Below are 13,371 nucleotides of genomic sequence, written 5' to 3'. Positions count from 1 at the left end.
TGCACTGTTTATGCATTTCTTATGGTATTTAAGTAAGGGAACCAACAGCTGATCACATTAGTGGATCCAAGAATTACATGGAATTACAGTGGGAAAAATCTCTAGTCACTTATTTTTTTAAGTTTTACCATTTGTATTTCCCTTCTAGACTTCCAGCATTTGGAAAATTGATGCATTCCATTCTTGAGAATACAATTAAGAACGTCATTTTTGAAGCTTCCCGAGGAGAAGTGATTCTTACAGCTCGACCCAGAGTGATAGCTCTTCCTCCCTCAACTTCTAGGTAATGTAAACTTTTGGCAGTTTCTTTTTTATTTATAATAGCAGCGATTAGGACCAGTTGCATTGTATAGCGGGATAAAGCCTGGCTACACCCCATATAACTTCATTCTGAATACTTGTTCATGTACTAAAGGAGCCAGGTTGGAGAAAGTGAGAGGGAGCAAATGATGCTTGTTTGGCTGTCTTAGGAGAAGGAAGTGATGAGAAACTTGGCTGCTCACAACCAGTTGGAAGCATGTTGATGAAGATACAATGGCACTGCTGCTGCCAAGCTGGTGACAATAGTATTTGCTGCATATATAGGATCATGCATCTACAAAGGAAAGTGGATTGGATAAATCCCACTGAGTCCTTCTAAGAAAAGAATGTGCAAGAATAAGAAGCACTTGGGCTTGCCATTGGAGTTCCTTTCCCCAGGTCCGGATCTTATGAGGAAAAGGCTTATCTTCAGTCCCATCTAGAAATGGAAATTATGAGACAAAGTTTTAATAACCAAAGGAGATATTAATTCCAATTATGTCAATATCAGTACTATTATAAACACTTGTAGAATATAAGCTTTCCTTATATTCTGCCCCATCTCTCTCAAAGAAGAACCCCCTGCAGGAATCTTACAGGTCCTCAACCCCTGCAGTCTGGGTGGTACTTCCACCAGACAAGCTTATAGATTTGGCCTGTTCCAAGGCATGGAAGTAGCCAGATGTCATTGAAGCATCCCCCACAAACCTGACAAAGTGATGGGGACCCCCAGGGATAGGCCCTCATTGGAGTAAGAGGCCTCTTACTGATTCCATTATAGTGTAATTGACCACCAAAAGAGAGGTCCTGGAGGATGCTCAAGCCATCCATCCTTATAAGGAGGATTCCTGGATGATGGAGAGACTGGGTAAGCATGCAAATGAGTCAAATACCTTTTTCATTAGGGGATGAATTACTTGATACACATGAGATGGTTGTAGAGGGGCCTGATGGATAAAGCCACCGAGACTCTGAAACAGTTGCCCACTGGTGATCATCAAAAAAGTTGGAGACCCTGATAGCCACCATCAATTCCATCAGTTTACTACCCATGCAGCTATTTCATAATGCAGAGGATATAGCAGCTAGGATGGCAGGCTAAGGCTTTACAATGAGACATCAAGCTTGGCTATGAATTACAGGATTTGTGGAACACTTTAAGGTGGTCTTCGTCAATGCCCTTTTATGGATCATCACTTTTTGGGCATAAAGTCAAAAATAAACTGCAGCAATGTGAAATAGGGGCAATATTCTCATAGCTGTTGTGGTTGAGTTCTTGGCTCACCTAGAATTAATTTAAAGAAACCAGAAGGGAGCTTGGAGCATCTTGGAACCAGCAGCATTTCATTTGAGGTTCCTCTGTCAAATGGAGTTTCTTTGTTAGCCACCATCACAGAGGCAAAGGTTAACAACATTAGCAAGGGTTATGTGGTACCGGCTCTGGGTCCATTCAGTGTGAGCCCTGAATCTTTGCCTAGCTGATGTACTCTGGAGGCAGTTGGAGGATGATTTTCCCTGCATTATAACAATTCAATTTATCTAAAATAAGCATAATATCACAAAGTGAGTCATCAAACTGAGATACAAAAATATGATCACTCTCAAAAGATATACATAAAACACTTACTTTATCCTAAACAAAAATAATATATTGCTGAGAAGTAACCAATCCAAAGCCAGTGCACTTTTGTAAGTTGAATCATAATCCTAGAAGTATCAAGAGGCATCTAATTTTATGCAAAACAAGGTCAAGTAGAAATTCTTTTTTCAAAACTAGTAAAGTCATCTGCATAAGAGAAGATAAGAGGAACATGAATACCTGGCAAAATGTACCATGTTGCATCTGAACATACCATTGAATAATCTTCAACCACACCATTCAACACTAACATAAATAAAAGTCCACTAAGAGTAAAATCTTGCTTAATTCCTCTTGCTACTTTAATTCTATGATGTAGATATCCATTCACCAAAGGATGAAGCCAAGAATTAGAATAAATCCTCCACGTAACCTGTATAAAGTTATTACTAACACTGTAACATCTCAAATACTACTATAAACAATAACGTGAAAGAAAAGTATACACTTTTTGAATGTTAGACAAAATTAAATGACCTTTCCCAGTTGTATGATTTACATCTATTATCTCACAAAAAACATATTCATATTTTATAAAGGAAGTATTTTCCAGTTATTAATTTTAGCTAAATATTCAACACAAACATATGAGATGACTTTCTCCTCTTACCAGAAGACTTACACTCCAAAAATGGCTTATATTTGATCCATAAAAACTAAGTAACTCAAATCTAACAGACTTAACCATAATCAGTATCAAATATAAATTTAGAGATTCCAGAAATACAATGGAATTAATCAAACCCAACTCTCTTCCTTTTTTATACAAAATAAATTATGTTTTGCTTTATAGGATTCAGTCTATTTCCCCCAATAAAGAAAAAGTAAAAAGAGACCTTTCTCTTGATATTGGACAGGGAAATTCCTGACTTACATATTCCAATGTTTCCAATATAATAGTATTCAACACACACACACACACACACACACAAAAATTATGTTTTGCTTTATAGGATTCAGTCTATTTCCACCAATAAAGAAAAAGTAAAAAGAGACCTTTCTCTTGATATTGGACAGGGAAATTCCTGACTTACATATTCCAATGTTTCCAATATAATAGTATTCATATATATATGGGTTCACTTTATAATCTCAAAATTCTGAAATACCGAATTTCAGAATATCGAGATCATAAAGCTGAAACACCACAATACCGAATACCCATAATCGAGAAATTCAAAATCCTGACACTTACATACACACACTCACATACACACAACTGCTCTCCACACACAAACAAAACTAACCTAAACTAGAAACACCCCCCCACTTATATATTCTAACTCCGAGACCGCACAATCACACACACAAAGGCAACTCACACACTCACATTTCACAGCCCCTTGCACACATACATCACAACCAAAACACACACTAACATACACTACAGCACATAACCTACATGCTCATACAAACTTACCTGCCCTTACATCCATTCATACACTGCAGCACCAGAAGCTTCAAACTTCGGTATTTCGAATTTCGCGCTTCTGGTGTTTCGCGATTCTGAGCATTCGGTATTCTAGTCTTGGTATTCTGAAATTCGGTATTTCAGAATATCGAGATTATGAAGTTAACATATATATATATATATATATATATATATATATATATATATATATATATATATATACCTTCTTTACAAAAAACAAAATTATTCCATTAATCTACAATAAGCATAATATCACAAAATAAATCATCCCCTTGAGATAGAAAAATATAATCACCTCCAAAATATATACCTAAAACTGTCACCTTGTCTTAAGCAAAAGTAATATCATGCCAAGAAGTAACCAAACCAAAGCCAGTACACTTTTGTAAATTTAATCGTAATCCTACAAGTAACAAGATACAGCTAATTTTATGCAAAACAAGGTCAACTAGGATTTATTTTATCAAAACTACAGTAAAGTAAAGTAATTTTCATAAGAGAAGATGAGAAGAACATGAATACCTAACAACATTTCCCATACTGCATCCTTAGCATACAATCGAACAATCTTCAACCACAGCATTCAACACTAACATAAATAAAAGTCCGCTAAGTAGACAACCTTGGTTAATTCCTCTACCTACTTTAATTCTATCCATAAAGCTGTGAAAGACTGAGAGGTGAAAGCAGGCAATATATGAGAGACAAAGGGTGTGTCCAAATTCAAAATAAAGCACTAAGACTCTCAATAAAATTCAAAAATAGATACAAACTATCTATTTTTGAATTTTTGAATTTTATTGAGAGTCTTAGTGCTTTGGAGATATTTTGGAATTTGGACATCCTTGTCTCGTTCATATTGCTCTGCTTCACTCTCAGTCTTTCACAGCTTTACGGATTATATTCTTCATTACACATTTGGCTGAGAGAGTTTACCGCAGTGGTGGTTATGCTTTTAACTTTACTTTAATTCTATGTTCTAGATATCCATTCATCAAAGGATGAACACAAGAATTAGAACAAATCTTCAACATAACCTGTATAAATCTATTACTAACACCATAACATCTCAAATAATGCTTTAAACAATAATGTGAAAGAGAATCTTAAGCTTTTTGAATGTCAGACGAAAATTAAATAACCTTCCCCAGTTGTATGAATACCATCAGCTTTCTCACTCAAAAAATCCATACTCCTTTTACCCTTAACACCAAAAATACCCTTATTGAATTTAGAAGGAAAACACAACAAACTTGACTTGTAAAATTTTACAAAAATATCCTATAATCAGTATTATTTAATATACTAGGTCTCCAGTTATGAATATCCTCCTTCTGTTCTTTATTTTATAAATAAAATAAAAAACACCATCACACACATTACGTTGTGATATATCCATCTGCAGCCATTCATTCAAAATAAATAGAAAAACATTTTTTTTGTCTTATGTTAAAAGCACTATAAAAACATATGGAATTACATTCAAACCAGAAGAAGAATCCTTATTAAGTGTACTTTAAAAAAAATCAACTCGGATGAGGAAATAGGTTTAGTAAGAATATATTATCAATCTCAGGAAGTTTATGTACATAAGAAACCTTAGAATTACCATCAATAAGTGAAAATAAGTCTTCAAGGTAGTATTCCCACAACATTCATAATCTCAGACTGAGACTGAACCAACATACGTTGACTGCTTTTTAACATTAAAATAAAATCATTGTGTCTCCTCAAGGTAAGGATAGAAAAGGCGAAACATCCTTTTTTTAAGTCCCTGTATTGTGTACTTCTGTTTTTTTTTTTCAATAATATATTTGCTTTATCTAAATCAATACATCACAATATTTTGCTTTCTCCAAATAAATGTCACTATTTGTATGTTATAAAGACAAATCATATTGTTCCTAGGCTTTAACAAAATTAGCCTTTTTGTTGTAATAAATATTTTTCTAGTAGACAAAACATAGCCTTATACCTGGCTTTATACAAAAGCCACCACTGTGAACAACTATCACAAAAATTTACCGGTGTTAAGTGTTTGTTCTTATAAACAATGTAGAGCATCTTTCTACTCTAAATATTTTGTAACCTAACCAGTGTTTTAAGCCTTTTCCCCATATTATTGTAACTGAGTCCAAAGCAAACTAAAAAAAAAGAGCTTTATGATCACTTTTAGAAAAATCTGTAAGATGAGACAAAAAGAAAACAATAATCAGTATAAGAGAAGTGATCTATTTTAAAAAAATAAAGTACATCTTCTATATGTAGATCCTATACATTTGGCATAGAAAAATATTCCCATAATCCAAAACAGTATGTAACAAGTGAACATATTATTTTCTTCAGTATTGTCTCATATGACAATTCCAATCACTTAGCAATAAAATAGGACAGCTAACCTTAGTAAAAGCTTGTAAAGTAAAGTAGTGAATAGAGAGTCATGATCTTTGATGCTAGTAGTTGCATAAAAAACAATAACCCAAAATATTCCCCAACAAATGCTTACATTACACACAATTAGATGACCAGGAATGCCCACAAAACCTCTAAAATAGTGGCATTTTTTATGTAAGACAACTATGCCTGAGCACAAATCTTTACCAAAACTCCAAATGGGTTTATTACCCCATAAAACTTTTACCTGCCTCTTTTGTATCTCATTTAACAAATGAATGTCAAGGAGACAAATAATATCAGCTGGCATTAATTATACTATTCACATGCAAACTTGTAAGCACTAAGCTATCCCTTTCCTTTCTTAGAAAGTTTGTTCTTTGCATATTTTCTCGATTTCTGTTTGTGCACTGTTTTTCCAGAAGAACTGCAGCAGGACCCCGTTTACTAAAATATCTCTCCATAACCCTTTCTCCCTCTTACTCCTGCATTAAAAACTCATCATTATTCTTCCAGAAGAGCCACACTTATCAGGTTCAGCAGGTAATGCATCATAAATTCCCCTAATGAATCCCCAACGTGATTAAGAGAAACAGCTTTAGAAGTATCACAAGGAGGTTTATCAACTGATTTAGAGCGTACAGAAGGTAGATTAACTAGCTCATATAGGAATATCTTTTTTTGATTGTATAGTCAAACCAAAAATTTTCCTTCAAATTACATTTTCAAGAATTTGTTAAACATTTTGATGCCAGATGTCTGGTCTTTCCACATTGAGTACAACAGTGGTTATCACATTTATGAATTAAATGTGATAAGGATCCACAGTAAAAATAAGTCTAAGCTTGTACTTTATAAGAGTCATAAGCCCCATGGCCAACAGTAATAACCACACTTGGAATGTGATGAACTTTACCCCTGAATTATTGTAAGAGACATCCACACCTCCCATTCACCATTCACCATTCCATAACCATCTTCAATGAAGCATGTTTTTTAACATCATAAACAGTTTTAAATCACAAAGAAAAAAATTGTCTAACATCATTTTCCTCAATAGCAGCAATCTGAAACTGTACAAGTAAGTGTCTCTTATAGTTCAAATGTAGCATTAAAAATGATACAAAGTTCACAGCTGACATAATGATTTTTCAAGGTCCACAGCTGACATAATGACTTTTGAACTTTCTGGAGAAAAAAATATCCGTCAAGTTTGCAGTCTCAAAAGTAGTATGTCAATACATGGCGTTCCCCACATGGATGAAAGGATGACTGGCCAGTACTTTTCTGTATCTAATAAGGACAGTTATAACAAATATCTCCTTGACTCCTCCCCATAATCTCACTTCCCTTTTCATTATATTCTGCCTTCCATCAGAGTGGATTCCTTAGTCAGGGTAGAATTTCACAACTGCTTTACAGTTTTACATATTCTTTGTTTGGGAGCCAATTGAAAAGGGTAGAAAAGTTAAAACTTTTCCAGGACTGTTCTTCCACCACTTCTAAAGACAAGCAAAACACTGTTATGCAGGACAAGACCACTTCTAAATTAAACATTAAAAAAATGGTGCTGAAATACAACCTTACTCTTGCTTGTTGGTAGATTATTATTCAGAGTTCTTTATTTTTTCCAAGGAAGAAGAGGTAGGCCAATTGTGAGCTCTGTGGCATAGAGTGATAAAGCTCTGAAACGTAGCAGGTGACCTAAGTTCAAATAGAGGCTTGTGTGCCTATAGGAGCTGGCAGGAGAGAATGGCAGTGATTGGCCATTGCAGGCTCATCCATCATTAAAAAGGGCTGGAGGAGGCTTTTGCTCACCACATGGATGACACTTAGTGTGAGCACTAGGTATACATCTATGGAGGTCAAGCCTAGTGAACTGGCACTATCACATGCAAGTGGCACAGTAATCTGAGGAGTATTCAGCGTACAGAAGCAGGCTTTCCTGACAGGGCAAGTATAATGGAACACAGAAAAGCTGGCACATAGGATGGGGGGGGGGGTACTCTGCTGCATGAAAGGTTAGAGTGCCTGACAGTATCAGCAACCTGGTCTGCTCAGTTTTGGGCAAGAAAAAATGGGCCATAGGGTTATTGTTTTACCTGGGGTTCCTGGCTCATGTTACTGGAGAACAAATGGGATGACTGGATTCAGGTAGAGGAGCTATCGGGTTTGGTCCTACTAGAGGGGAGTTCTTGAATCTGTTTAGCCTCCTCGTGCATTTAGAAGCACAAAAGTACAAAATGCAGACTGTCCTTTTCCCTTTCCCTTCGATTTCATGGGGGCTTGGATAATGTCTTTGACCTAGAAAATGCATGCTAGCATGGTCAAGCTTTCGGAAATCTCAGGAGGTTTTTAAGTTTCTAGGTAAGAATACTATGTCAGAATAGTCAGTTCACTTTCACAATGGTTAATGCTGTCAGAGTATTTTCTAAATGCCTTGTTCTAGGTACTGGGGCCATCACTTAAGGCATTCATAAATTTAGTCACCTAGATCATTCGGTTAGTGAAGGAATTTGTTTAAGATACTATTCTTGTGAGTCCTAATTTGGATTCTTTTGGTCCTAGTACCAAGAAGAAAAAAAAGGATCTTACATTTCTGTGACTACTTTTTTCCTGTGAGCTCTTTTAAGACTTCAGGAAAAAAAAAATCTTAGTCAATAAGCATGCAAGATGCTTTCATTCTGCTTCAGTTCATGGCAGCTGACAGACTTGCCAGCAAGAGCCATAGTGTCATTCTGATTCATGAGGGTTTAGAATATCAGACTTGATATCAGGAAATCTGAAGAGGGCTTATTGAGACTTTTGGCTCACTCAGCAGATGCCTTGGATGTGATGATTCTGTTAATTTCTGCGTTGGTCAAGAAACTAGATTATGAGGTAGTATCATCACAGAAGAATGCAGGCAAACATTTTTCATTTTCACGTTATTCTTAGGTTCTTAAGAAGGACATGTCAAACCTTGCTTGAAAAGTTCAGCTAGAAATATGGACAATACAAGACCTTGGTCACCTGCCCTTTTAAAAGTATATATCCCTATCTGCCCTTGTGCTTTTGCTGATTTAAACTGCTGCCTTGTTTGAAACCTCTTGCTCCATCAGAAACAGCCTAGGGTTTATTAGATGATATGTCAGCAAACTCCTCAAATTGTGAAACCAAAACAGCTAAAAAAGAGTTAAAAAAGAAAAACGGCAGCAGCGGAACCACAGTAACACTGTTTTTATTGTAGATAGAGTAAGCGCTTTCGTCGGTGTACTCCACCAACTTCATCAGACAAATGCCATAACATATAGTTGCAGTTTAAATACTTTCAAACTGCCATATCAATTACACAATTAAAACCTTTTTTTTTTAATTAAAGAGATATTCCCTAAAAACAGATTGCAACAAAGAACGCCAAAGTGGGAATTAAACTTACATTACTAGTACTGTAACATAGTTAAATATAAATGAGTTATTTACATTAGCAGAACATTGCAAAATCTTTATCATAAATAGAAACAGAAAAATAAAAATAAAAGAAAAATATATATGGTTGAGACAAGCCAACTGGGACAACAACAGTATTACCTAATAAAAATATTAGTCCCTTCCCTGTATTCCAAAATTCTTCGTCCAAAAGCTTAAATGCGAACTACCACCAAACCTATAAATCTGGTGCTAATCCACTATGCTTATGTTTCTATTTATGATAACGATTTTGCAATGTTCTGCTAATGTAAAGAACTTATTTATATTTAACTATGTTACAGTACTAGTAATGTAAGTTTTATTTCCACTTTGGCATTTTTTGATGCAATGTGTTTTTAGGGAATATCTCTTTAATTAAAAAAAAATGGTTTTAATTGTGTAATTGATATGGCAGTTTGAAAGTATTTAAACTGCAACTATATGTTATGGCATTTGTCTGATGAAGTTGGTGGAGTACACCGACGAAAGCGCTTACTCTATCTACAATAAAAACAGTGTTACTGTGGTTCCGCTGCTGCCGTTTTTCTTTTTTAACTGTAATGATATGTCAGCAATCAGCTCATCCTCAACCCTAAGAAAACAAAATTACTACTCTTTCTCCATCAGAAACAGTCTAGGGTTTATTAGATGATATGTCAGCAATCAGCTCATCCTCAACCCTAAGAAAACAAAATTACTACTCTTTCTCCATCAGAAACAGTCTAGGGTTTATTAGATGATATGTCAGCAATCAGCTCATCCTCAACCCTAAGAAAACAAAATTACTACTCTTTCTCCATCAGAAACAGTCTAGGGTTTATTAGATGATATGTCAGCAATCAGCTCATCCTCAACCCTAAGAAAACAAAATTACTACTCTTTCTCCATCAGAAACAGTCTAGGGTTTATTAGATGATATGTCAGCAATCAGCTCATCCTCAACCCTAAGAAAACAAAATTACTACTCTTTCTCCATCAGAAACAGTCTAGGGTTTATTAGATGATATGTCAGCAATCAGCTCATCCTCAACCCTAAGAAAACAAAATTACTACTCTTTCTCCATCAGAAACAGTCTAGGGTTTATTAGATGATATGTCAGCAATCATCTTATCCTCAACCCTAAGAAAACAAAATTACTACTCTTTCTCCATCAGAAACAGTCTAGGGTTTATTAGATGATATGTCAGCAATCAGCTCATCCTCAACTCTAAGAAAACAAAATTACTACTCTTTCTCCATCAGAAACAGTCTAGGGTTTATTAGATGATATATCAGCAATCAGCTCATCCTCAACCCTAAGAAAACAAAATTACTACTCTTTCTCCATCAGAAACAGTCTAGGGTTTATTAGATGATATGTCAGCAATCAGCTCATCCTCAACCCTAAGAAAACAAAATTACTACTCTTTCTCCATCAGAAACAGTCTAGGGTTTATTAGATGATATGTCAGCAATCAGCTCATCCTCAACCCTAAGAAAACAAAATTACTACTCTTTCTCCATCAGAAACAGTCTAGGGTTTATTAGATGATATGTCAGCAATCAGCTCATCCTCAACCCTAGGAAAACAAAATTACTACTCTTTCTCCATCAGAAACAGTCTAGGGTTTATTAGATGATATGCTAGCAATCAGCTCATCCTCAACCCTAAGAAAACAAAATTACTACTCTTTCTCCATCAGAAACAGTCTAGGGTTTATTAGATGATATGTCAGCAATCAGCTCATCCTCAACCCTAAGAAAACAAAATTACTACTCTTTCTCTACCAGAAACAATCTAGGGTTTATTAGATGATATGTCAGCAATCAGCTCATCCTCAAACCTAAGAAAACAAAATTACTACTCTTTCTCCATCAGAAACAGTCTAGGGTTTATTAGATGATATATCAGCAATCAGCTCATACTCAACCCTAAGAAAACAAAATTACTACTCTTTCTCCATCAGAAACAGTCTAGGGTTTATTAGATGATATGTCAGCAATCAGCTCATCCTCAACCCTAAGAAAACAAAATTACTACTCTTTCTCCATCAGAAACAGTCTAGGGTTTATTAGATGATATGTCAGCAATCAGCTCATCCTCAACCCTAAGAAAACAAAATTACTACTCTTTCTCCATCAGAAACAGTCTAGGGTTTATTAGATGATATGTCAGCAATTAGCTCATCCTCAACCCTAAGAAAACAAAATTACTACTCTTTCTCCATCAGAAACAGTCTAGGGTTTATTAGATGATATGTCAGCAATCAGCTCATCCTCAACCCTAAGAAAACAACATTACTACTCTTTCTCCATCAGAAACAGTCTAGGGTTTATTAGATGATATGTCAGCAATCAGCTCATCCTCAACCCTAAGAAAACAACATTACTACTCTTTCTCCATCAGAAACAGTCTAGGGTTTATTAGATGATATGTCAGCAATCAGCTCATCCTCAACCCTAAGAAAACAAAATTACTACTCTTTCTCCATCAGAAACAGTCTAGGGTTTATTAGATGATATGTCAGCAATCAGCTCATCCTCAACCCTAAGAAAACAAAATTACTACTCTTTCTCCATCAGAAACAGTCTAGGGTTTATTAGATGATATGTCAGCAATCAGCTCATCCTCAACCCTAAGAAAACAAAATTACTACTCTTTCTCCATCAGAAACAGTCTAGGGTTTATTAGATGATATGTCAGCAATCAGCTCATCCTCAACCCTAAGAAAACAAAATTACTACTCTTTCTCCATCAGAAACAGTCTAGGGTTTATTAGATGATATGTCAGCAATCAGCTCATCCTCAACCCTAAGAAAACAAAATTACTACTCTTTCTCCATCAGAAACAGTCTAGGGTTTATTAGATGATATGTCAGCAATCAGCTCATCCTCAACCCTAAAAACAAAATTACTACTCTTTCTCCATCAGAAACAGTCTAGGGTTTATTAGATGATATGTCAGCAATCAGCTCATCCTCAACCCTAAGAAAACAAAATTACTACTCTTTCTCCATCAGAAACAGTCTAGGGTTTATTAGATGATATGTCAGCAATCAGCTCATCCTCAACCCTAAGAAAACAAAATTACTACTCTTTCTCCATCAGAAACAGTCTAGGGTTTATTAGATGATATGTCAGCAATCAGCTCATCCTCAACCCTAAGAAAACAAAATTACTACTCTTTCTCCATCAGAAACAGTCTAGGGTTTATTAGATGATATGTCAGCAATCAGCTCATCCTCAACCCTAAGAAAACAAAATTACTACTCTTTCTCCATCAGAAACAGTCTAGGGTTTATTAGATGATATGTCAGCAATCAGCTCATCCTCAACCCTAAGAAAACAAAATTACTACTCTTTCTACCTAAATCTGCAAACCACATTAAACTTTTCTTCTCCATAAGGTCCCTAAACAATACTCCTATAGAAGTCGAAACTAGCACAAAACTCCTTGGTATTATCATTGACTACCAACTAAACTTTGATCTTCACATTAACAATTGTATAAAAAAAAAACACCAAAAGCTAGGACTACTGTAGAGGAACAACAAATTCCTAACTACTGAAGCTAGGATTTCTCTTACCCACTCCTACCTTCTACCATGCTTAACTTATTGTTCCCAAATACTCACAAATCTGAACTCCTCCCTACTTACCAAATTAGAATCAACCTACCGCAAAATAGCTGTGCAGCTCAACAAATATATAAATCTCACCACTGTCTCTCCATAAAATACCTGAACTGACCCAAACTACCTCACCTGTTACTACAATCTCAACTCTAAATCATACACTCCATCCTATATCAGCCTGATTTCTGCCCAAGTCTATTTTCTCTCATCTCTCACTACTCCCCTACCAGACTTCTCTGAAGCTCAACCCAAGACCTTCTAAAAATCCACAAACCCAAATCCAACACAGGGTGCAACTTATATACTGTAGCTACCATCCCTGTATTGCATGGAATAAACTCCCACTAGAAATAAGGTCCCTGACTCACCCCAAACAATTTAACCTAGCAACCAAAGACCACTTTAAAAAATACTGGTCCTGTTATTGTACTCACCCTCCCTAATTATTACCTACCTTTTATAGTACAGTCAAACTAACCTACTAAAACTTACCATTAACTGCTTCATCCTATGCTTCCTATGCAACCTCCAAAGCTTCTT

At 35.6% G+C, this 13,371-nt stretch overlaps 1 protein-coding gene across 1 annotated transcript in view; it reads left to right on the top strand.

Annotated features, from left to right (window-relative positions):
- The window catches only part of CFAP65 (cilia and flagella associated protein 65), a 2,328,717-nt gene that overhangs the window by 2,314,489 nt on the left and 857 nt on the right, over positions 1–13,371 (top strand). The window contains exon 32 of the mRNA XM_044075222.1: positions 149–283. Coding sequence (XP_043931157.1) covers positions 149–283 — 135 coding nt within the window. The remainder of the gene's footprint in view (positions 1–148; positions 284–13,371) is intronic.

This window comes from Protopterus annectens, chromosome 6.part0, assembly GCF_019279795.1.
Source record: "Protopterus annectens isolate FY-2018-M chromosome 6.part0, PAN1.0, whole genome shotgun sequence".
Taxonomy (NCBI): Eukaryota; Metazoa; Chordata; order Ceratodontiformes; family Protopteridae; genus Protopterus; species Protopterus annectens.
Note: the sequence above shows the minus strand (reverse complement) of the source record. Positions and strands in the feature narration are given on the sequence as shown.